Here is a 27,225-nt window from a genome sequence, read left to right on the forward strand (position 1 = left end):
ATTATATATTCATATTGCAACAGTTGCCCTGCAAAGTATTTATTTAGAAATTGTGATATTTTTTCAGGATTCTTTGATGAATAAAAAAGCTCAAAAGAACAGCATTTGTTCAAAATATAAATATTTTCTAACAATGTAAGTATTTGCTATCACTTTTTGTCAATTTAACACACCCTTGGTGAATAAAAGTATAAATTTCTTTCAAAAAAAAAAAGAAAAATTTACTGACCCCAAACTTTTGATCAGTAATATAAAGGCGTTTTGTTTTTTTTGTTTTTTTGTTTTTTTTATATATATATATATATATAATTTTTTTTATCCTTTTGCACCCTCAGATTTTCAAATAGTTGTATCTTGGCTGCAAAAATTTAATTTTTGCTCCTTATTGTCTTGTTTTTTTTTTAGTACAAACATTTTTTAATCAGATACATTTACCTGAGAAGGAACATGAGGTAAGATATATGAGGAAAGTCTTGTTTTCTGGTAAATGACCCCAAATGAAGTGAATTTTTTCCTAAAACAAGGACCAATACCAATATCTCATTTTTCCTTTGAACCCAGTAGTAAATGTTTTCTCTTGTTTGAAGCAAAAACTCACTTAATTTTGATATAATGTTCAGATAACTATTCACTAATTATCAATTTTTCTTGAATGCCAAAAATCATTAGGATATTAAGTAAATATCATGTTCCATGAAGATATTTCATAAATTTCCTACCATAAATATGTCAAAATTAGTAATATACATTGCTAAGAACTTCATTTGAACAACTTTAAAGGCGATTTTCTCAGTATTTTAATGGAAAGCTGTTTATTCAGCTTTTAGCTATAACTCCATTTCAAAAAAATTACCATTAAGACTGGTTTTGTGGCCCAGGGACACATATATTTTGAACTTAGTGAGTTTAGAAAACATATTTGCATTTAATTACAGACCCTGTGCCCTTACAATGAGAGTTTTCAGGATTAATCTCGTCCGTTATTATTTTATCCGCCTTATTTTTAACGTACAGCAAGAGCGGCGCCGCCATTTTTCAAATTGAGAGCGCAACTTCCGGTCTCCGCTTCCAGTTATTTTACCACAGAAAAACGGCGTGTTCTTTTGCTTAATATTGTTAATTGTTCTTTCTTAGGATATTATCATAATCAGTTTTACAATTACTGCCCTTATTCACAAATTACAGGAAATGCGTTCCGCTCGTGGCCACAAGGTGGCGCTCCAGTCTCAAATGATCAAATAAGGTTTGTTTTTCAACAGTTTGCTTTGAGAATTGTCCAGCTTTAACAGATTTTACAAGTCAGAGTTTGTTTATTTGTGTGTTAGCACTGAAATAGAGCTTTTATGTGATATTTTAAAAAGATTCACACTAGTTTTTGCTTTTAGACAAGATTGTGTTGTGATTGATGCAGGTTCATACTTTGTTCTTTGTTTAGTGTGTGAAATATAGTCAATGATTTGATAAATGAGTGTTATCTGCGTTATATAAGCCAAGCTTTTATCTGTCTGATGCTAATCTGTTGGTTTTATCCTCTTTTATGGCTCTTCATTCATAAATATCCTCATATCAGTTGCTTATAATAATCATTAAACCCTAAAGGATTGCGGTGAAGGATCAAAATCACATTTTTTTAGTACAAATATCTAAACATTTCTTAATTAAGATATATTTGTGACCCTGGAAGACAAAACCAGTTTTAAGGATCACGGGTGTATTTGTAGAAATAGCCAAAAATGCATTGTGTGGGTCAAAATGATTGATTTTTCTTTTCAGAAGTCATAGATGTTAAGTAAAGATGATGTTCCATGAAGATATTTTGTAAATTTCCTACCGTAAGTATGTCAAAAGCTCTTTCTAAGATCTTTTTTTGCTGATTTTCAATGGAAAACATATTTATTCAGCTTTAAGTTTATGTATAAAATCTATTTATTTAAAAAATAAACCCTTATGATTGGTGTTTTTGCTTGAAACAAGAACAAACTTTTAGTTTTTAGTTTAGTTTAGTTTTTTTATGGCACATATATATATATAAAAAATCATCAAAAATAGTGAAATACTATTAGAATTTAAAATGGCTGTTACTATGTAATTTATTTCTGTGATCTTGATTTGCTGCTCATGAAACATATCTGTTTATTATCAAAGTTGAAAACAGTTTTGCTGCACAATATTTTTGTGGAACCCATCATACGTTTTATTTTTAATAATTCACAGATGAGTAGAAAGTTCAAAAGAATGGCATTTATTTGAAATATGAAACCTTTGGAACATTATAAATGTCTTTACTGGCTCTACCATGTCAAAAAAAAAAAAAAAAAATATATATATATATATATATATATATATAATATTTATATATAATAATTTTTTTATAAATATATATATATATTTATATATAATTTATGTGACTAATTACTATATTATGGAGGGCGAGAAATGACTTAAGTATAAATAAATGAATTGATACATAAATGAATAAATGTAGAAGTACATAAATACATAAATTAAGGAATAAATAAATGTAGAAATACATTAATTAATAAATATATCAATTAATTAATTCATTAATACATGAATCCTGAAATAAATAAATGTAGAAATATATAAATTAATTAATCATTAAATAAATTAATTCATAAATACATACATAGCCTACATGAATGCTGAAATAAATGAATGTAGAAGTACATAAATAAAGGAATAAATAAATAAATGTAGAAAATACATGAATTATCAACAAATAAATAAATACATGATTGCTGAAATAAATAAATGTAGAAATACATTAATTATTAATTAATCAACAAACAAATAAAATAATATAAATAAATACATGAATGCTGAAATAAATAAATGTACAACTGCATAAATTAAATAATCAACAAATGAATTAATTAATAAATAAATACATGAATGCTAAAATAAATAAATGTAGAAATACATTAATTATTTAATTAATCAACAAACAAACAAAAATATATATATAATACATTTTTTATAAATATATAATATATAATTTATGTGACTAATTACTATATTATGGAGGGCGAGAAATGACTTAAGTATAAATAAATGAATTGATACATAAATGAATAAATGTAGAAGTACATAAATATATAAATTAAGGAATAAAAAATGTAGAAATACATTAATCAATAAATGAATCAATTAATTCATTAATTAATAAATACATGAATCCTGAAATAAATAAATGTAGAAATATATAAATTAATTAATCATTAAATAAATTAATTCATAAATACATACATACATGAATGCTGAAATAAATGGATGTAGAAATGCATAAATAAATGTAGATAAATAAAGGAATAAATAAATAAATGTAGAAAATACATTAATTATTTAATTAATCAACAAACAAATAAAATAATATAAATAAATACATGAATGCTGAAATAAATAAATGTAGAAATGCAAAAATGAATGAATCAACAAACAAAAAAACATGAATGTGGAAATAAATGTAGAAATGCATAAAGTAAATGTGGAAATAAATAAATGCAGATATGCACAATTGGTACAGAAATAGCACAATTAAAAAATTACACTTGACAAATTTATTTATTCATGCATTTAAATATTTATTTTCCTTTGCATTGCTCCATTTATTTATTTACATCAGTTTCATGTTTATTCATTTATTTATTTGTTGATTAATTTATGTATTTCTACATTTATTTATTTATGTATTTATTTATAATTGAAATAAAAATATATTATTGTGAAATATATATAATTTATAAAAATATATATCCTCCATACTATATTTAAATACATCCTGAATGTAATTTGATTTAAGAATGTTAACATATTTATACTGTTAAGCAAGTCAAAGATACTGAGGAAGAGATTAATTTATTACAGTAAGTTTACAGTCGCTCATTAGTGTTTATCAGGGATCATTTACGCACATGTGTTTCCAGTGTCCATGAACTCTTGGATTGTCCCTGATCTGCGTGCTGATTGGTGGAGACGGTGTTTGCATCAGCTGAGGGTCAGAGGTCGTCTGTCTGAAGGGATTTATGGTTTATCAGTTTCTTGTGTGTTTTCTGAGTGTCCGGCTGTGGTCTCGTCATGTTTGCTGTCCGTGTGTCCGTCCTCTGTTATCTTCTGTCCATGAGCTCTGGATCAGGTGAGACGCACCTCTTTATGGACTTATACCTACAAAACTAACTATTTTAATAATATGATGGGGTTTGGGATGTATTTAAATATAGTAATTAGTCACATAAATAATCTAAACATATTTTTTGTTGTTGTTTTGACACGGTAGAGCTGTCAGTTTGGCATCTGGAATTTTTTTACACTTTTTTCCCCCTAAGAAATAAATACTTTTATACATCAAGGACACATTAAATTGATTAAAATTGACAGTGAAGACATTTATAATGTTCCAAAAGATTTCTATTATAAATAAATGCTGTTCTTTTGAATTTTTATTCATCAGTGAATCATTACAAAATAAAACACATGATGGGTTCCACAAAAACATTGTGCAGCACAACTGCTTTCAGCAGTGAAAATAATCAGAAATGTTTTTAGAGCAGCAAATCAGTACATTGCAATGATTTCTGAAGGATCATGTGACATTGAAGACAAAGTAATGATGCTGAAAATTCAGTTTTGAAATTACATTTTATCAGATATGCACATAGAAAAGAGCTATTTGAAATTCTAATAATATTTCACTGCTTTTTACAGTGTATACTGTATATATACCATTAAAAAAAAATCATATTTTGGGTATTTTTAGGACATGCAACCATAGAGTATATGTGACCCTGGAAAACATAAGTGTCATTTTTTATTAGATTTGAGATTTATGCATCATCTGAAACCAAATAAATAAGCTTTCCATTAATGTTTGGTTTGTTAGGATAGGACAATATTTGAAAACTTGATATCTGAGGGTGTAAAAAATCTAAATATTGAGAAAATCACCTTTAAAGTTGTTCATATGAAGTTCTGAGCAATGCATATTACTAATCAAAAATTAAGTTTAGATGTATTTATGGTAGGAAATTGACTAAATATCTTCATGGAACATGATCTTAATATCTGAATGATTTTTGGAATAAAAGAAAAATCGATAATGCTGACCCATACAATTTAAAATAGTTTTTTTGTCTGTTCTAAAACAAGAAAAAACATCTATTAGGCTCAGAAAATTAAACTCAATTTAAAGTAAAAATGAGATTGGCAAATAAACTTAATTTTGGGTCATTTACCAGATAACAAGACACTGCAGGGGAATAGGGTAAAAAAAAATGTATTACAAAATTCGAAACACTGGATGAAGTCAGTTTCAAAATTCTTGTTTAATTTAGCAATAATGGAGTCTAAATATTTTAAGTTTTTTGGGGGCATAAAATGTATAAAATCAAGCAAATTATATATGAACAAATTCCTCCGTAAAAACCTTCAGAATATAGACAAAAATAAAAATGTAAAATTACTGAAGTGGAGATTTATGGCTCAATGTACGAGATTAAAGTCATTTTGAAAAAACAGCCAGAAATATGTATTGTAATTGAAATCTTTCGACACAAATAGATAAAGTGCTATAAAAGAAACACTTGTGTTTTTGGGTGTTTTCTTTTCACTAGTCTGAAAGAACAAACAGCCCAAAATCTGCCTTAACAGGTGCGTGAAAAAACAGTGTTTTTGCCTGCAGTGTCTCAGACAAATAATGAGCAAAACTGTAATTTTTGAAGCCGATACAACTATTTGAAAATTACTTTTTTTTTTTTTAAATCGAAATATTGAGAAAATCGCCTTTAAAGTTGTCCAAATGAAGTTCAAAACTTAAGGTTTGATGTATTAATAGTAGAAAATGCACAAAAATTTCGTTTTTTTGGTTTTTTAAAAGCATGATCTTAGAATTCCAATGATTTTGGGCATAAAATAATGCATTTTTGGCTATTGCTAAAAATATACCTGTGCTACTTAAGACTGGTTTTGTCATATTCATGGTCATTTAGTTGCATCAAACCAGCACTATATTATAAAAAAAGGTTTTGTTTTTTCTAGTAGTTTTTGGCCTGTACTGTATCTGCTGTATTATTCAGAGAGATAGAGAGGCGTATGGTTAAGTAACCATCTCCACTGAGTGGACGAGCGCTTTTCATCTCTAAAAAGTGTGTGGGTTTGAGTTTTGAGCTGTTTTTTCTAATTAATGCCTGCGGCGCGTGAATTCAATGCACCCCGGTCCACTTTCAAGAGGATCCACTCCACATCAAAGTCATTTGGAGTCGTTCTGAAGGGTTCCTGCGCTTCTGTCTTCAGACAGCTGCTCTCTTTCATTCACTGGCATCGCTTTCCCAGGAGAAATGTCTTGGAAGCAGGAGATTTCTGTTCATTTGATCTCTCACTGCTGTCTGGGAGAAATGATTGGGGTATTAGAGATCTCACAAACCACAGAATAAAACTCCAGCATGTATGAATTTCTATGTGTGTGTGTCAGTTTCCCCCTGTGGTTGCTTTTGGACACTGTAGATTATATAATGACATAATATATATAGAGCTTTACAGGTGAAATTCTCCCTTTAACCATTCATTCATTTTTAAATTCAACCTGAATGGTCTTTTCAACCGAAATCTGAAAATAGAAAATCGAATAAAAGTGGTGTTTTATATTTATTTATTTATTTGTTTGTTTCTATATTATTGTAGTATTTATTAATATTTTGAATTAGATTTTATTTTTAATATTCTGTAAAACATAAAAATGAAAAAGGACATGCAGTTCTTTCAGGACAGTGACATTTCAGTTTTATTTATATAGTATTTCGTAATATTTATTACGAGCTATTACAAGATTTTTATATAGTTTTCATTTTGGTTTAAGTTGTAGTAATTTTATGTTCTTTTGTCATTTTTATTATTTTTGTTCTAATTATATTTGTTTATATCTTTAATTTATAACTTTTTAGTTATTATTTTTATTATTTAGTTTTTTATTTTTAAGAATTGAAGTACTTATTTCAGTTGGTTACTAAAGCAACATTTCTAATTTTTGTTTATGTTTAAGTTTGTTTTTCATCACATATTTGTATTTTATTATAGTTTGAATTAGTTTCAATAAGTGAAAACAATCTTGCAATCACTTTAGTTTTAGTACTCAATGACAACATTTTAGATGCATTAACAAATAAACTTAAAATTGCCTATAAAAGGTTCCTTTTTATCTTAAAAATAAAAAAAAGTCAACTGAAGAAAGAAAGTGAAAATGCTTCTTGATGAGAAGAAGGTTAAACCTGAGTGTTTGAGAGTGGAGCAGAGGAGAGGGAACTCATTTTGGAAGTTGTTTTTATATTGATATCTTGCACAAAACTAATTTGTGTAAAATTTGTTTGTCTTTCTCTCAGTTGAAGAGGAGAATCCAGAGTTCTGGAGGAGTTCAGCTCAAAACACACTGCGTTCGGCTCTGAACAGGAATCTCAACACTAATGTGGCCAAAAATGTTGTGCTGTTTCTGGGTGACGGTAAGAAGAATGTTTTACAACCTTCAGTAAAGTGCTTAAGATTAAGGTGAAAGACTGCAAGTGATTTTTTATTTTATTTTATTAAAATTTAACTAATACATATCACTATGCTTCCTCAGCTGATTACATTAAGTACATAACAGTAATACAGTACACAGCACATTAAGACAATTGTTTTACATTACAAGTTTTCTGAAATGTTATGTTTACCTATGTAAATGAGGCATTGTCTAGTTTAATTTTACTTATTTGCACACATTTTTATGGTATAAATCTAAGCATTGAATAAAGTCAGAATTCTTGTTCAAAATGTCAAAGATTTTTACTGTGAGGATTTTGGATTTATCTTTTTATCACTTTATAAATCAGAAAATACCATGTTTTGGATTAAAATCAGTGTGAATGATAAATGAACAAACCCCTCAGTAAAAACCTTCGGAATATAGACAGAAATAAAACTCTAAGTTTTGGTGTATGTAAGTGCTGTTGAAGTAGAGAAAAAACTCTTTAAAGATATGTGTTGTAATTGACATCTTGTTAGACGTAAATAGATAAAGTGCAATAATAAAACCATGTGAATGATATATAAACAAACCCCTCAGTAAAAACTTTCAGAATATAGATAGGAATAAAACTGTAAGTTTTGGTATATGTTAGTGCTGCTGAAGTAGAGAAAAAACTCTTTAAAGATATGTATTGTATTTGAAACCTATAGATGCAAATAGATAAAGTGAAAAAAAAATTTAAAACCATGTGAATGACATATAAACAAACCCCTCAGTAAAAACTTTCATAATATGAATATGAATAAAACTCTAAGTTTTGGTGTATGTAAGTGCTGCTGAAGTAGAGAAAAAACTCTTTAAAGATATGCATTGTAATTGACATCTATAGACGTAAATAGATAAAGTGCAATAATAAAACCATGTGAATGATATATAAACAAACCCCTCAGTAAAAACCTTCAGAATATAGATAGGAATAAAACTCTAAGTTTTGGTGTATGTAAGTGCTGCTAAAGTAGAGAAAAAACTCTTTAAAGATATGTATTGTAATTGACATCTATAGACGTAAATAGATCAAGGGCAATAATAAAACCATTTGAATGATATATAAACAAACCCCTCAGTAAAAACCTTCGGAATATAGACAGAAATAAAACTCTAAGTTTTGGTGTATGTAAGTGCTGCTGAAGTAGAGAAAAAACCCTTTAAAGATATGTATTGTAATTGACATCTATAGACGTAAATAGAAAAAGTGCAATAATAAAACCATGTGAATGATATATAAACAAACCCCTCAGTAAAAACCTTCAGAATATAGACAAAAATAAAACTCTAAGTTTTGGTGTATGTAAGTGCTGCTGAAGTAGAGAAAAAACTCTTTAAAGATATGTATTGTAATTGACATCTATAGACGTAAATAGATAAAGTGCAATAATAAAACCATGTGAATGATATATAAACAAACCCCTCAGTAAAAACCTTCAGAATATAGATAGGAATAAAACTCTAAGTTTTGGTGTATGTAAGTGCTGCTAAAGTAGAGAAAAAACTCTTTAAAGATATGTATTGTAATTGACATCTATAGACGTAAATAGAAAAAGTGCAATAATAAAACCATGTGAATGATATATAAACAAACCCCTCAGTAAAAACTTTCAGAATATAGATAGGAATAAAACTGTAAGTTTGGGTGTATGTTAGTGCTGCTGAAGTAGAGAAAAAAACTCTTTAAAGATATGTATTGTATTTGAAACCTATAGACGCAAATAGATAAAGTGAAAAAAAAAGTAAAACCATGTGAATGACATATAAACAAACCCCTCAGTAAAAACTTTCATAATATGAATATGAATAAAACTGTAAGTTTTGGTGTATGTAAGTGCTGCTAAAGTAGAGAAAAAACTCTTTAAAGATATGTATTGTAATTGACATCTATAGACGTAAATAGATAAAGTGCAATAATAAAACCATGTGAATGATATATAAACAAACCCCTCAGTAAAAACTTTCAGAATATAGATAGGAATAAAACTGTAAGTTTTGGTGTATGTAAGTGCTGCTAAAGTAGAGAAAAAACTCTTTAAAGATATGTATTGTAATTGACATCTATAGACGTAAATAGATAAAGTGCAATAATAAAACCATGTGAATGATATATAAACAAACCCCTCAGTAAAAACTTTCAGAATATAGATAGGAATAAAACTCTAAGTTTTGGTGTATGTAAGTGCTGCTAAAGTAGAGAAAAAAAACTCTTCAAAGATATGTATTGTAATTGACATCTATAGACGTAAATAGATAAAGTGCAATAATAAAACCATGTGAATGATATATAAACAAACCCCTCAGTAAAAACTTTCAGAATATAGATAGGAATAAAACTCTAAGTTTTGGTGTATGTAAGTGCTGCTAAAGTAGAGAAAAAACTCTTTAAAGATATGTATTGTAATTGACATCTATAGATGTAAATAGATAAAGTGCAATAATAAAACCATGTGAATGATATATAAACAAACCCCTCAGTAAAAACCTTCAGAATATAGACAGAAATAAAACTCTAAGTTTTGGTATATGTTAGTGCTGCTAAAGTAGAGAAAAAACTCTTTAAAGATATGTATTGTAATTGACATCTATAGACGTAAATAGATAAAGTGCAATAATAAAACCATGTGAATGATATATAAACAAACCCCTCAGTAAAAACTTTCAGAATATAGATAGGAATAAGACTGTAAGTTTTGGTATATGTTAGTGCTGCTGAAGTAGAGAAAAAAACTCTTTAAAGATATGTATTGTATTTGAAACCTATAGACTCAAATAGATAAAGTGAAAAAAAAATGTAAAACCATGTGAATGACATATAAACAAACCCCTCAGTAAAAACTTTCATAACTTGAATATGAATAAAACTGTAAGTTTTGGTGTATGTAAGTGCTGCTAAAGTAGAGAAAAAACTCTTTAAAGATATGTATTGTAATTGACATCTATAGACGTAAATAGATAAAGTGCAATAATAAAACCATGTGAATGATATATAAACAAACCCCTCAGTAAAAAACCTTCAGAATATAGACAGAAATAAAAACCTTCGGAATATAGACAGAAATAAAACTCTTAAGTTTTGGTTTATGTAAGTGCTGTTGAAGAAGAGAAAAAAACTATTTAAAGATATGTATTGTAATTGAAATATATAGACGTAAATAGATAAAGTGCAATAATAAAACCATATGAATAAAAACTTTTTTGAATATAGACAGAAAAAACTCTTATTTTTGGTGTATGTAAGTGCTGCTGAAGAAGAGAAAAAAAGCTCTTTTTAAGATATGTATTGTATTTGAAACCTATAGACGCAAATAGATAGAAGTGAAAAAAAAATTTTTAAAACCATGTGAATGACATTTAAACAAACCCCTCAGTAAAAACTTTCATAATATGAATATGAATAAAACTGTAAGTTTTGGTGTATGTAAGTGCTGCTAAAGTAGAGAAAAAACTCTTCAAAGACATGTATTGTAATTGAAATCTACAGGCAAACAGAAAACGTATAATAGAATTAACACTTAAATATGTATTTTGGATGTTTTCTTTCCACTAGACTAGAAGACTATAATATTATAAAAGCAATATAGACCAAAATGAAAGTGAAAACTGTAGTGTTTTGCCTTAAAGCTCAGCACACAAACTATGCATCAGCCAATCAGATTAGGCCATTTCAGACGTTTGTGTGCGATATGCAGTGAGCAGCCTGTGGATGTGATGATGGAGTGTGTTTTTATTTTTTATTAATTTGGACAGGTATGGGTATAACCACCATCACCGCTGCACGGATCCTGAAGGGTCAGTTACAGAACCGCTCTGGAGAGGAGACCGTCATGAATATGGACACCTTCCCGTATGTGGGTCTGTCTAAGGTAACAAACAGGTTTCCTTAAGTCTATCATTGGTCAGTCAAACAAATAGATCTGCCCACAAACTCACCCCATTGGTTGAGCCAGAATCAATGTTTTAAAAAAGTGTCAGTTTCACTCTTCACAATATCAATAAGTTATTTTAGTATTATTAAATACTATTATAGTTTTTATTCATATTTTTAATTTGCTTTTATTTGATATATTTTCAGTTTTCATTTTAATTTGATATCATTCTTAATAATTTTGTTATGTGCTTGTGTTTTTTTGAAAATATTACTGTTAAGTTTTAATTTATTTTTAATTCAGTTTTAATTTTAGTAGTTTTGATTTATTTCCAGTTTGTAATTTTAGTTGCCAAGGCAAAATTGAAATTAAATGTCATCTAATATTTAAATTGAATTCCAGTTAACTTAAATTTTAGTTAAATTAATATTTTAGTATTGCTTGCATACTATCATAGTTTTTTATGAATATTTTGTTTACATGAATTAAGTTATATTTTCATTTTAATTTCATTTTAAATAATTACGTGTTTTGTCATTTATATTAGTTTTTTTGTTTATTTTCTACCAGTTAGTAATTTTAGTGCTTCCACTTAAATTGATTTCAGTTCCAATTGCAATATTTTTAAAGTTTGTTTAGTCTAAGTTTTTCATCTTTAACTTTAGTTAAATTAATTTAAATTATTTTATTAAAATGTTTTAGTTTTAGTTATAGTTCCACAATTATTTAAGTAATTTTATATACTATAAATAGTTTATTATATAAACTATTTTTTTTATTTTGTTTTTAGTATTATTTATGTGCTTTTGGCATTATTTTCCCAGTTAACAGTTTTAGTATTTCAACTTAAGTTGGCAAGGCAACATTTCTAAGTTTAAGTCTTGCATCTAATATTTATGTTTTAGTTCAATTAAAAAAGGTTTGTAATAATTTTAGTTGTAGTTAAATGATTATTTTAGTATTATTTATATACTATATATTTTTTTATTCCTTTTATGTGCTTTTGGCATTTTTAAAATCTTTTTTATTCTTATTTATTTCCAGTTAGTAATTTTAGTGCTTAAACTTATTTCAGTTATTTGCCAATACAGCATTTTTGTTTAATGTTCATATAATATTTACTCTAACTTTTTTCCCATTTCCTTTATAACCCATGCATCAAACTATTAGTGACTGTAAATGTGTGTGTTTGCAGGTGTATTCGGTGAATTTTCAGATTCCTGACAGCGCGTCGACGGCTACAGCGTATCTGTGTGGAGTCAAAACCAACCTGAACACTGTAGGTGTGAGCGCAGCCGCTCGCAGCGGTGTGTGTAGCTCACAGAAAGGCAACGAGGTGACGTCCATCCTCAAATGGGCTAAAGATGCAGGTACACCAACAGAGGATTTCACTCTTAAACTAGAACTTGAGAAAGCCGGACCAGAAAGTTTAAAAAGTTTAAATTAAGTTTGATGGTTTTAAGTCTAAAATAGTTTGAAGTTTAAAGTAGTTTTAAGGCTTAAAGTTTGATAGATAAATAAATTATGCAGTAAAATATAATGCTGGGTCTCAGGAGGATAAATATATACAGTGCCTTGCAAAAGTATTCATTTTTTTTCACATTTTGTATTGTTGCAGCATTATGTTAAACTGCTTTAAATTAGTTTTCCCCCACATCAATTTACACTCCATACACCATAATAATGACAAAGCAAAAAACAGATTTGCAAATTTTACAAATCTATTAAAAATAAAACACTGAAATAAGTAGATTGCATAAGTATTCATACCCTTAACTCAGTACATAGTTGAAGCCCCTTTACAGCCTCAAGTCTTTTTGGGTCTGATGTGACAAGCTTTGCACATCTGCATTTGGCAATTATCTGCCATTCTTTGCCTCACCTTTTCACCTCTCCATCTCTGTCAGCTTGGATGGGGGCTGGCAGACATTTTCTAGAGTCCTAGTTGCTCCAATCGTCTTCCATTATGGAGAATGCTTCTGTGAACCGTCAATGCAGCAGATTTGTTTCTGAACTCTTCTCTAGATCATCGCCTTAACGCAAGTCTATCACTGAGCTCTACAGGCAGTTATCTTGGTTTTTGCTCTGAGATGCATTTTCAGCTGTTAGACCTTTTCTGAGAGGTGTGTGCCTTTCTAAATCAGACTCATTCGAATGAATTTGCCACAGTTTAACTCCACTCCAAGTGTAGGAACATCTAGAAGCAATATGAATGCTCCTGAGCTAAATTTCGAGTGTCCCAGAAAAGGGTATGAATACTTAAGCAACGGTATCTTTTCAGTTTTTTGTTACAAACCTGTTTTGTGCTTTGTCATTATGGTGTATGAGATGTAGATTGATGTGGGAAAAAAAGTAATTTAAAGCAGTTTTACATAATGCTGCAACATAACTAAATGTGAAAAAAATAAAGGGGTGTGAATACTTTTGCAAGGCACTGTACATGCATAATATGTATTAATATCATAAATCAGAGCACGACTGATGTGTGTTTCTCTTAAGGTAAATCTGTGGGAATAGTGACGACAACACGTGTTCAACACGCCACGCCTGCTGCTTCATACGCCCACAGCGTCAGCCGGACCTGGTACAGCGATGCCGACCTGCCCTCGTCTGCCGTCACAGAAGGCTGTGTGGATATCGCCTCGCAGCTGCTCCGAAACACAGACATAGACGTGAGAGAGACGTTTGACACTGTTTGCATTTATATCAGAAGTGCAACATGGCCATGTTAAAGCAGTAGTTGTGCTCATCCTCAGGTCATTCAAGATTAGGATCAGATTTGTAGACATGTGTCATTCCATCACTTGCTCACCAATGGATCCATTGCAGTGAATGGGTGCCGTCAGAATGAGAGTCCAAACGGCTGATAAAAACATCACAATAATCCACAAGTAATCCACGCCACTCCAGTCCATCAGTGAACATCTGGAGAAGACAAAAGCTGAAACAAATCCAGCATTAAGATGTTTTTAACAAAAATATGAGTCCATAATCCATATCAAAGCTTCCGCCAGTGAAAAAAGTCCATCTTTTGTTGTCTCTCACATCAAAATTCACCTACATAATTGTTTAGAGCTGTTTTTGCTTTAAGCGGTGCTTGATCTGTGCAGATTTCTCTCCTGATTCAGACCAGACCACTTTTTTTTTTACTGAAGGAAGTGTTTTTAGGGATTATGGACTTAGTTTTAAAAAACAATGTCTTAAAGATAGATTTGTTTCTTAGAAACACGCAGCTTTTGTTTTCTCAAGATGTTCGCTGAAGGACTGGAGTGGTGTGGATTACTTGTGGATTATTGTGATGTTTGGACTCTCATTCTGACGGCACCCATTCACTGCAATGGATCCATTGGTAATCCACACCACTCCGGTCCATCAGTTAACATCTTAAGAAGACAAGAGCTGAAACAAATCCATCAAGACGTTTTTATCTAAAATACGAGTCTATAATCCATAATAACGCTTCCTCCAGTGAAAAAGTGGTCTGGTCTGAATCAGGAGAGAAATCTGCACAGATCAAACACCGTTTACAAGACAAAACAGTCCTAAACAACAAATATGTGGCTGGATTTTGATGTGAGAGAAAACAGAAGATGGACTTTTTAAAAATAGAAAAGAATCATAAAGCGACAGAAAGAACTGTAAAAACACTTGGAAAAAAAATAAAACGATATAAAAAACTGTAAAATGATAGAAAGAATTAAATAGAATAAATAAAATATTTCAAAAGATAAAACGATAAAACATTAGAAAAATTGACAAAGTATGATAAAATCGTAGAAAGAACTATAAAATGACAGAAAGAACAATAAAACACTAATAAGATGATAGAAAGAACTGTAAGATAGAAAAAAATTATAAAAAAGAACCATAAAATGATAGAATGACTGATAGAAAAATATTAAACAATGATAGAAAAGACATTAGAAAGAAAAATACAATGACAGAAGGAATGATAAAACAATAGAATTTGTCATCAGATCTGTAGAAATGTGTGATTTCCTCACTGTCTCACCAATGGATCCTCTGGAGTGAATGGGTTCCGTCAGAATGTTAAAGTTTAGAGCTGTTTTGTCTCGTAAACGGTGCTTGATCTGTGCAGATTTCTCTCCTGATTCAGACCAGACCACTTTTTCACTGGAGGAAGCGTTATTATGAATTATGGACTCGTATTTTAGTTAAAAACATCTTAAAGATGGGTTTGTTTCTTACAAACATGCATCTTTTGTCTTCTCCAGATGTTAACTGATGGACTGGAGTGGTGTGGATTACTTGTGGATTTTTGTGATGTTTTTATCAGCTGTTTGGACTCTCATTCTGACGGCACCCATTCACTGCAGTGGATCCATTGATAATCCACAATACTCGTCCAGTCCATCAATTAACGTCTAGTGAAGCTAGAAGTTGTGTGTTTGTAAGACATGAATCCATAATTAAGATGTTTTTAACTTCAAACTGTTGTTTCCAGCTAAAATATGAGTCCATAATCTATAATAACACTTCCTCTATTGAAAAAATCCAGGAAAATGACTTTAAAAAAAAAAGAAAAGAACCATAAAATGACCAAAAGAAAACTGTAAAATGACCGAAAGAATGATAGAAAGAACGATAGAAAGAACCATAAAACAATAAAAAGACACACAAAAAAAAATTTCTCCAAATCTGATGAACAAACAAACTCATTTAGAAATTGTTTACTGTAGTCGTATCATTTGCACTCAGTGTTCTTTTACCTGATGAAACCTTGAGAGCAAACAGATGACTTTGTGCACATGCAGGTGATCATCGGAGGAGGACGGAAGTACATGACGCCTAAAGGGTTTCCCGATCCGGAGTATCCCGCAGATCTGAGCGCACAGGGAAAGAGAGAAGACAACAGAAACCTCATAGATGAGTGGCTGAGCATGAAGGAGGGAAAGGTGAGGAGAACCAGAAGAGCATCTGGTTTATTAATAAAAAAGTAAACATTTTGATATCTTAAAGAATGCTGAAAACATATTTCAGCATCATCTTTACATGCAATATTTCTGATAAATGTGTAGGTTGCGAGATACGTGTGGAATAAGACGGACTTTGATGCTGTGGATCCTGAAAAAACTGATTATCTGATGGGTGAGAGGCATTTATAAAGATAAAAACAAATGGGTTTGAGTTTCTAAACCAGAGCAACTGAGCTCATGAGCTTCATACAAGTTTTTGTTAATATTTTTAATTAAGCTTGATTTACATTTTAATTTTAGTTTAATTTTGTAGCCATTTTGTTGTATGCGTTTGTTTTTTTTTTAATATTAATATTTAGGTATAAATTCTTTTTTATATTCATTTAAGTTCTTTTTTTATTGTTTATTTCCAGTTAGTTACTTAAACTTATTTCAGTTAGTTACCAAGACAACATTTTACATTTTTATTTAGTTTACGTTTTTCAGGTAATATATTTTATATTTATTTTATTTTTTAAATATTTTAAATACTTATTATTGTTATCTTTATTTATACTACTTAATCTTTTTTTAATAAAAACAAAAAAAACATAACTTTAGTCCTAACAATTAAAATGTTTATAAAACTATATTTTATCTTTCTTTCAGTTAAAATAACCCTAACTCTGACTATAACAATTAAAATGTTTTATTGTTTTTTTTATTTGCATTAATTTGTAATATCTATAATATTTATGACATTAATTTTTATTTGTTTTATTTAAATTTTATTTTTAATATTTATATTTATTACATTTATTTTTATTTAAGTTTTATTTTAATTACAATAACCAAACTTTTTTCTAATATTATTTTATTTGTATTTATTTGTAATATTTATCATATTTATTATATTATTTGTATTTAATCTTTCAAGTAACTCTAACGATAGCAATTAAAATGTTTTTAACAATTTCTTTATTTCATTTTTTTTTTGAATATTTACAATATTATTTTATTATAGTTTTATATTTTATATTTCTCTAACCTTAACAATTCAAATGTTTTTAATAATTTTATTTTATGTGTAATATTGATCATATTTACTACATTTATTTTAATCTTTCAGTTAAAATCCATCTAACTCTAACCCTAGCAATTAAAATGTTTTTAACAATTTTACTTTATTTATTTATTTATTTTTTTTAAATATGTACAATAGTTATTATATATATTTTTTATTTAATCTTTCATTTAAAATAACCCTAACTCTAATTATAACATTACATAATGTTTGTAAAAATTGTAAGTTTAAATTTATAATATTTACTACATTTATTTGTATTTATTCTAATATTTATTTTGAATAAAAATAACCCTGTCTTGATGAAGATTTCAAATGAACTTTTAACAAAAATGTTGACATTTTTTGGTCTCTCCAGCTCTATTTGAGCCGGGTGATCTTCGGTTTGATGTGGAGAGAGATCCCAATATGGATCCGTCCATCTCAGAAACCACAGAAAAAGCCATTCAGATCCTGAGGAAAAATCCCAACGGATTCTTCCTGCTGGTGGAAGGTAATCAATTTACAAACAACCAACCCATCCCCAAATCCATTCCAAAATCAATCAGAATTTATGAATAAACCATGTGCAATAGTTTAGCAGCACTGTCTGATGATTTAAACACTATAAATTAAAATCTCACACATTTATCAATCAGACCTGATCAGATTTGTATCCTTTCACAGGCGGTCGTATCGATCAGGGACATCATGACAGTCGCGCTTCCATGGCGCTGCATGAGGCGGTTGCCCTCGATGAAGCTATCGCCCGCGGACTGGCGCTGACCAATGAGGAGGAGACTCTGACGGTCGTCACGGCTGACCACTCCCACGCCTTTACCTTCAACGGATACCCCTTCAGAGGAAACAGCATTCTGGGTATGTTTCTGTTCGCTAGTACTGACCTGAATAAGATATTTCACATAAAAGATGTTTAAATATAGCCCACAAGAGCCCACTTGACTCTTAATACTTCACTTTGTCTAGTGATAGTTGTTCATGAGTCCCTTGTTTGTCCTGAACAGTTCAACTGCCTGCTGTTCTTCAGAAAAATCCTTCAGCTTCCACAAATTCTTTGGTTTTTCCATCATTTTTGTCTATTTGAACCCTTTCCAACAATGACTGTATGATTTTGAGATGCATCTTTTCACACTGAGGACAACTGAGGGACTCATATGCAACTATTACAGAAGGTTCAAACACTCACTGATGCTCCAGAAGGAAAAACCATGCATTAGGAGACGGGGTGAAAACTTTTGAACAGAATTCGAGATGTGTACATTTTTCTTATTTTGCCTAAATATCGTATTTTTTCATTTAGTACTGCCTTTCAGAGGCTACAGATACATGTTTTCCAGAAGACAAAATTAATTAAATTTACCCTGATCTTCAAATTCAAAATGTTTTCACTCCCCGGCTCTTCATGCATGTTTTTTTCTTCTGGAAGCGCTCCGATTGTTTCAAACTTAAACTCGGTCTTCCAGTTCAAAAAGACAGTTTAAATGAGCCATTCATTTGCAAATTTCAACATCAGACTTTAAAGCAGGTTTACCAATCATTTAATCGGAAATTTGCATATCATCGTGAATTATTTTATTCAGATTGGGACTTCGCAGCGGGTTCATGAATCTTTAGATTCAGATCAAAATTTCAAAGCATGAATCACGAATCATTTGATTCAGATCAAGACTTCGTAGCGGGTTCGTGAATCTTTTGTTTTAGATCAGAATTTTGAAGCGTGACTCACAAATCATTTCATTGAAACTTTGCATATTGCAGATCATTTGATTCAGATTGGGCCTTCGGAGCGGGTTTGTGAATCTTTTGATTCAGATTGGAATTTCGAATTTGAATCGTGAATCATTTGACTGGAACTTTGTGTATCGCGAATCATTTAATTTAGATTGAGACTTTGGAGCGGGTTCGCAAATCATTTGATTCAGATCGGAAATTCGAAGTGCAAATTGCAAATCATTTGATCAGATATTCGCATATCATGAATCATTTGATTCAGATCAAGATTTTGGAGCGGGTTCATGAATCTTTTTATTCAAATTGCAAATCATTTGATCGGAACTTTGCGAATCATTTGATTCAGATTGGGCCTTCGGAGTGCGTTCATGAATCTTTTGATTCAAATTGTGACTTTCGGAGTTTGAATAATTTGACTGGAACTTTGTGTATCGCGAATCATTTGATTCAGATCGAGACTTTGGAACGGATTCTCAAATCATTTCATTCAGATCGGAATTTCGAAGTGCAAATTGCAAATCATTTGATCAGATATTCGCATATCGTGAATCATTTAATTCAGATCGAGACTTCAGAATGGGTTTGTGAATCTTTTAATTCAAATCAGAATTTCAAATTGTGAATCATTTGATCTGAACTTAACGTATTGCGAATCATTTGATTCAGATTGGGCCTTCGGAGTGGGTTCATGAATCTTTTGATTCAGATCGTATTTTCAAAGCGTGAATCATGAATCATTTGATTCAGATTGGCACTTTAGCGTGAGTTTGTAAATTATTTGATTCAGATTGGGACTTTGAAGCAGGTTTGTGAATCATTTAATCGGAACTTCATGTATCACAAATCATTTGATTCAGATCGGGAATTTGAGCAGGTGCGTGAATCTTTTGATTCAGATCAAAATTCCGAAGCGTGAATCACAAATCATTTGATTCAGATCGGAATTTTAAAGCGTGAATCATGAATCATCGCACATATAACAAATCATTTGATTCAGATTGGGCCTGCGGAGAGGGTTCATGAATCATTTGATTTAGATTAGAATTTCGAGGCGTAAATTGTGAATAATTTGACTGGAACTTTGTGTCATAATTTCAGATCATAATTTCAGAATGAGAATCACAAATTTTTTAATCAGAACTTTGCATATCGCAAATCATTTGATTCAGATCGAGACTTTGGAGCTGGTTCATGAATCATTTGATTCAGATCAGAATTTCGAAGTGCAAATTGCGAATCATTTGATCAGATATTCGCATTTCACAAATTATATGATTTAGATCGACACTTTGAAGTGGGTTTGTGAATCTTTTGATTCAAAACAGAATTTCAAATCGCAAATCAGAACTTTGCGTATCGCAAATGATTTGATTCAGATCAAGACTTCAGAGCAGGTTTGTAAATCTTTTGATTCAGATCGGAATTTCAAAGCGTGAATCACAAATAATTTGATCGGAACTTCGTATATCATTTGATTCAGATCAAGACTTTGGAGTATGTTTGTGAATCTTTTGATCAAAATCAGTATTTCAAATCACAAATCATTTAATCAGAACTTTGCGTATCACTAATCATTTAATTCAGATCGAGACTTTGGAGCGGGTTCGCAAATCATTTGATTCAGATCAGAATTTCAAGGTGCAGATTGCAAATCATTTTTATTTAGATATTCGCATATCACAAATCATTTGATTCAGATCAGGACTTTGGAGCGGGTTTGTGAAACTTTTGATTCAGCCCAGAATATCGAACTGCAAATCGCAAATCATTTGATTCAGATCGAGACTTCAGAGCGGTTAATGAATCTTTTGATTCAAATCATGAATCATTTGAATGGAACTTTGCATATCACGAATTATTTGATTCAGATCGGGACTTTAGAGCTGGTTCGTGAATCATTTGATTCAGATCAGAATTTCGAAGTGCAAATTGCAAATCATTTGATCAGATATTCGCATATCATTTGATTCAGATCAAGACTTTGGAGTACGTTTGTGAATCTTTTGATTCAAAACAGAATTTCAAATCGCAAATCATTTAATCTGAACTTCACGTATCGCAAATGATTTGATTCAGATCAAGACTTCAGAGCAGGTTTGTAAATCTTTTGATTCAGATCGGAATTTCAAAGTGTGAATCACAAATAATTTGATCGGAACTTCGCATATCATTTGATTCAGATCAAGATTTTGGAGCGGGTTCGCAAATCATTTGATTCAGATCGAGACTTCAGAGCGGTTAATGAATCTTTTGATTCAAATCATGAATCATTTGAATGGAACTTTGCATATCACGAATTATTTGATTCAGATAGGGACTTCGAAGCAAAAATTGCGAATCATTTAATCGTAACTTGGCATATCATGAATCTTTTGATTCAGATCATAATTTCGCAGCATGTATCGTGAATCATTTGATCTAAACTTAGCATATCATGAATCATTTGATTCGGATTGAGCAGGTTCATAAATCTTTTGATTCAGATCGAAATTTCGAAGCGTCAATCATTTAATCAGCACTTTGTGTATCGCAAATCATTTGATTCAGATCGAGACTTTAGAGCTGGTTCGTGAATCTTTTGATTCAGATCGGAATTTCAGAATGAGAATCACAAATCATTTAATCAGCACTTTGCGTATCGTAAATCATTTAATTCAGATCGAGACTTTAGAGCTGGTTCGTGAATCATTTGATTCAGATCAGAATTTCGAAGTGCAAATTGCGAATCATTTGATCAGATATTCGCATATCATTTGATTCAGATCAAGACTTTGGAGTACGTTTGTGAATCTTTTGATTCAAAACAGAATTTCAAATCGCAAATCATTTAATCAGAACTTCGCGTATCGCAAATGATTTGATTCAGATCAAGACTTCAGAGCAGGTTTGTAAATCTTTTGATTCAGATCGGAATTTCAAAGTGTGAATCACAAATAATTTGATCGGAACTTCGCATTTCATTTGATTCAGATCAAGATTTTGGAGCGGGTTCGCAAATCATTTGATTCAGATCGAGACTTCATAGCGGTTAATGAATCTTTGGATTCAAATCATGAATCATTTGAATGGAACTTTGCATATCACGAATCATTTGATTCAGATAGGGACTTCGAAGCAAAAATTGCGAATCATTTAATCGTAACTTGGCATATCATGAATCTTTTGATTCAGATCATAATTTCGCAGCATGTATCGTAAATCATTTGATCTAAACTTAGCATATCACGAATCATTTGATTCGGATTGAGCAGGTTCATAAATCTTTTGATTCAGATCGAAATTTCGAAGCGTCAGTCATTTAATCAGCACTTTGTGTATCGTAAATCATTTGATTCAGATCGAGACTTCGGAGCGGGTTCGTGAATCATTTGATTCAGATCGTAATTTCAGAATGAGAATCACAAATCATTTAATCAGAACTTTGCGTATCGCAAATCATTTGATTCAGATTGAGACTTTGGAGCAGGTTCGTAAATCATTTGATTCAGATCGAAACCTCAGAGCAGGTTTGTGAATCTTTTTATTAAGTAAACTTTTGAACAGGGTCATTTTTATAAATTCAACTATTATCTTCTCTTGTGGACTATATGTAAACATCTTTTATCTGAAATATCTCATTCAGGTCAGTACTAAATACACAATAACATGCATTTTGTACGATCCTCTTATTTTGATCAAATTCTGACTCAATTCTGAATCATCTCAATTCTCAATTCTCATGTTGTTTCTCAGGAAAGTCTCCACTCTTTGCCATGGACCTTTTACCCTACACAACTCTGATGTACGGAAACGGACCGGGACACAAAATCACCAACAACAAGCGTCCAGACATCCGTGATGTTGACACCAGTAAGAATCTCACATTTCATCTCTTATATTATGATATTATGTGGGCGTTTATTCCATTCTCTCTCTCAGCCGCTGACGACTACGTTCAGCAGTCGGCCGTCCCGCTGGATTCTGAGACCCACGGAGGCGAGGACGTGGCTCTGTTTGCCCGCGGCCCCATGGCTCATCTCTTCCAGGGTGTTTTTGAGCAGAACTATATCGCACATGCAATGGCATACGCATCCTGCGTCGGCACCAATCAGGAACACTGCGCTGTCACTGCTCAAACTGAAATTCCCTTCACATGCACTGATGTGGGAGGCTCCGCCCCCGACACGCCCCTCTGCACTTTGATGACAGTGATGCTGAGCATATTAATGAGCGTTTTACTGCACTGAGACTGAGCAATCAATCATAATCTGAGCATATCAAGCCTTTAGTCAAGAAAACCCTTTAATTATAAGATTTGGGGAGTCTAAACGAAAAAACAAAACAAAAAAAATGAAATGGCAAATGCATCACATGTTTTTTTTCCACATCTTGCATTAAGGCGAGACACTGCAGGTGAATAGGGTAAAAAAAATAACTAATAGGTATCGCCTTACTTATTGAGTTGATCGATTCCATTGATAATTGCAAACATTTTTTGTATTACAAGTTTTCTAAAATGTTAGGATTAAATATGCAAATGAGGCAATATTTAATTAAATAAATGCAAATTTGCATACATTTCTAGTACAAAAATCTAAACACTGGATGAAGTCAGTTTCAAAATTCTTGTTTAATTAAAATTTTTGACATATTAGAGTCAAATGTTTTTACAGAGGTGATTTTGTCACGCCGTAATTCAGAAAATACTTAGAACGGGCATAAAACGATATATTTTTCACAGTTTTTGAGAAATAAAATGTTGTATAAAATCAAGCCAATTCTATATGAACAAATCCTTCAGGATATAGACAGGAATAAAAATGCAAAGTTCAGTGTGTGTAAGTGCAACTGAAGTGGAGATTTATATCTCAGTGTAGGAGAACAAAACTCATGGCCTTTAAAAATATGGATTATAATTGAAATCTATTGACACATTGATAAAGTGCTATAAAAGAAACACTTAACAGTGTCTTTTGGATGTTTTCTTTCCACTAGTCTAAAAAAACACTTTATGAAACACCGAAAAGCCCAAAATCTCAAACTTGACAGGTGTTTTTGCCTGCAGTGTCTCCCCTTAAGCAGATTGGATTCAAATTGGTCTTTCTCCTCCAGTGGAAACAGTCCAGAAATATAACGTCATCATCTTGCATTCAGCCGCATGTACAGATTTTTGTCCAATAAAATGCTTTTAGCATGAGAATGTCCCTCCTGGTAATAATCTTATCTAACAGCTCTCAAAGTTGTAACCAAACATTCTCCAGCAACTACTAAAATGTCCCTAGCTATAATTTTATTTAAGCAATTAAAAATATGTGTATGCAACCACTGTTGTTGTAATTTCATCTGTATCCGAAATAGCAAATTCAAATCAGCTGCAATTCAGTTGAATAATAAGGTTTACCCTCTTTAACTTTGTTGTTCTGTGGTTTTGTGCTCATCTGCTTCTCCCATTTGCTCTTTTTACATTAACTATCACTCTATATAGACTAGATCTAGTCAGATACAACAATAATATCTCAAATATTCATTAGAGTATATACTGATAAATGTAAGATTAACTTCAGTGGTATGACTGCATCATTTCAACTAATTCCTGTTGAACTGTCACTAACTAAACTGCAGTGCTCAAACTATTTCAGATATAGTGAATTAAGCTACAAACGCCATCATAATGCAAAATATTTCCATCTAATGTGTATTTTGAGCTGCAGCTCATTATATTAATGGAGTTTTTCCACTAGTTAGCATTAAACTTTTTACCTCACCTGGTTTGTAGATTTGTGTTGGATGTCGTCTAGAATAGAAATGTCTAGATATTTTATTTGTAAACATATTTTTTTCCCCATTATTTTTGTTAATCTTATAAAACTAGTAAACTATAAGCCAGTAGTAGTGCATGGCTGAAGGAGCAAAACAAGCAACAGACAAACTGAATCAATTGAGTCATTTTTGCTGGAACCGCTCTGATTGATTCAAACTAAAACTCGAGACTTGATCATTCAGTTCACAAAGGCAGTTTAAAAGAGCCATTCATTTGTGAATTTCAACATCACTTGTAATAATTAAATAAAGCACACATATGGGATTGATTCAGATATCGTGAATCATTTGATTTAGATCGAGGAGTGCGAACTCATCGGGGCTTCGAAAATGGTTCGCAAATCATTTGACGGAACTTCACGTATCACAAATCATTTGATTTAGATCGAGACTTCGTTCAGAACGGGTTCGCGAATCATTGCAACTTTGCGTATCGCAAATCATTTGATTCAGATCAGAACTTCGGAGAGGTTCGCGAATCATTTGATCTGAACTTTGAGTATCGCAAATCATTTGATTTAGTTTGGAACTATGGAGGGGGTTCATGAATCATTTGATTTAGATCTGTCCTTCCTTCAGAGCGGCTTTGCGAATCATTGGAACTTTGCGTATCGCAAATCATTTGATTTAGATTGAGACTTCATTCAAAGCAGCTGGATTTGCGAATTATTTTGTAAATTGAATGACTTGTGATTCACGCTCAGATCTGATCTAAAATGATGGTTCGCAAATCATTTTATTTAAATCGGACTTTGTTCAGAGTGGGTTCGCAAATCAACGAAACTTTGCGTATCACGAATCATTTGATTCAGTTCTGAACTTCGGAGAGGTTCACGAATCATTTGATCTGAACTTTGAGTATGGCAAATTATTTGATTTGGATAGGAACTTCGGAGCGGGTTTGTGAATCATTTGATCTGAACTTTGCGTATCACGAATCATTCGATTCAGTTCTAAACTTCGGAGAGGTTCGCAAATCATTTGGTTTGAACTTTGAGTATCGCAAATCACTTGATTCAGATCGGAACTTCGGAGCGGGTTCACTTGATTCAGATCGGAACTTCGGAGCGGGTTCACTTGATTCAGATCGGAACTTCGGAGCGGGTTCACTTGATTCAGATCGGAACTTCGGAGCGGGTTCACTTGATTCAGATCGGAACTTCGGAGCGGGTTCACTTGATTCAGATCGGAACTTCGGAGCGGGTTCACTTGATTCAGATCGGAACTTCGGAGCGGGTTGACTTGATTCAGATCGGAACTTCGGAGCGGGTTGACTTGATTCAGATCGGAACTTCGGAGCGGGTTGACTTGATTCAGATCGGAACTTCGGAGCGGGTTGACTTGATTCAGATCGGAACTTCGGAGCGGGTTGACTTGATTCAGATCGGAACTTCGGAGCGGGTTGACTTGATTCAGATCGGAACTTCGGAGCGGGTTGACTTGATTCAGATCGGAACTTCGGAGCGGGTTCACTTGATTCAGATCGGAACTTGGGATTGATTCAGATCGGAACTTCAGAGCGGGTTCACTTGATTCAGATCGGAACTTCGGAGCGGGTTCACTTGATTCAGATCGGAACTTCGGAGCGGGTTCACTTGATTCAGATCGGAACTTCGGAGCGGGTTCACTTGATTCAGATCGGAACTTCGGAGCGGGTTCACTTGATTCAGATCGGAACTTCGGAGCGGGTTCACTTGATTCAGATCGGAACCTCGGAGCGGGTTCACTTGATTCAGATCGGAACCTCGGAGCGGGTTCACTTGATTCAGATCGGAACTTCAGAGCGGGTTCACTTGATTCAGATCGGAACTTCGGAGCGGGTTCACTTGATTCAGATCGGAACTTCAGAGCGGGTTCACTTGATTCAGATAGGAACTTCGGAGCGGGTTCACTTGATTCAGATCGGAACTTCGGAGCGGGTTCACTTGATTCAGATAGGAACTTCGGAGCGGGTTCACTTGATTCAGATCGGAACTTCGGAGCGGGTTCACTTGATTCAGATCGGAACTTCGGAGCGGGTTCACTTGATTCAGATCGGAACTTCGGAGCGGGTTCACTTGATTCAGATCGGAACTTCGGAGCGGGTTCACTTGATTCAGATAGGAACTTCGGAGCGGGTTCACTTGATTCAGATCGGAACTTCGGAGCGGGTTCACTTGATTCAGATCGGAACTTCGGAGCGGGTTCACTTGATTCAGATCGGAACTTCGGAGCGGGTTCACTTGATTCAGATCGGAACTTCGGAGCGGGTTCACTTGATTCAGATCGGAA

At 32.0% G+C, this 27,225-nt stretch overlaps 1 protein-coding gene across 1 annotated transcript; it reads left to right on the top strand.

Annotated features, from left to right (window-relative positions):
* Window positions 1–4,082: 4,082 nt before the first annotated feature.
* Window positions 4,083–24,544, top strand: LOC141284674 (alkaline phosphatase-like). The gene is made up of 11 exons (XM_073817665.1): window positions 4,083–4,153; window positions 7,389–7,505; window positions 11,306–11,421; window positions 12,620–12,794; window positions 13,924–14,096; window positions 16,200–16,340; window positions 16,464–16,533; window positions 17,783–17,917; window positions 18,091–18,282; window positions 22,888–23,004; window positions 23,074–24,544. The coding sequence occupies exons 1-11, from the start codon at window positions 4,096–4,098 to the stop codon at window positions 23,379–23,381; spliced, it is 1,602 nt and encodes a 533-aa protein (XP_073673766.1). The 5' UTR covers window positions 4,083–4,095; the 3' UTR covers window positions 23,382–24,544.
* Window positions 24,545–27,225: the final 2,681 nt, after the last annotated feature.

This window comes from Garra rufa, chromosome 14, assembly GCF_049309525.1.
Source record: "Garra rufa chromosome 14, GarRuf1.0, whole genome shotgun sequence".
Taxonomy (NCBI): domain Eukaryota; kingdom Metazoa; phylum Chordata; class Actinopteri; order Cypriniformes; family Cyprinidae; genus Garra; species Garra rufa.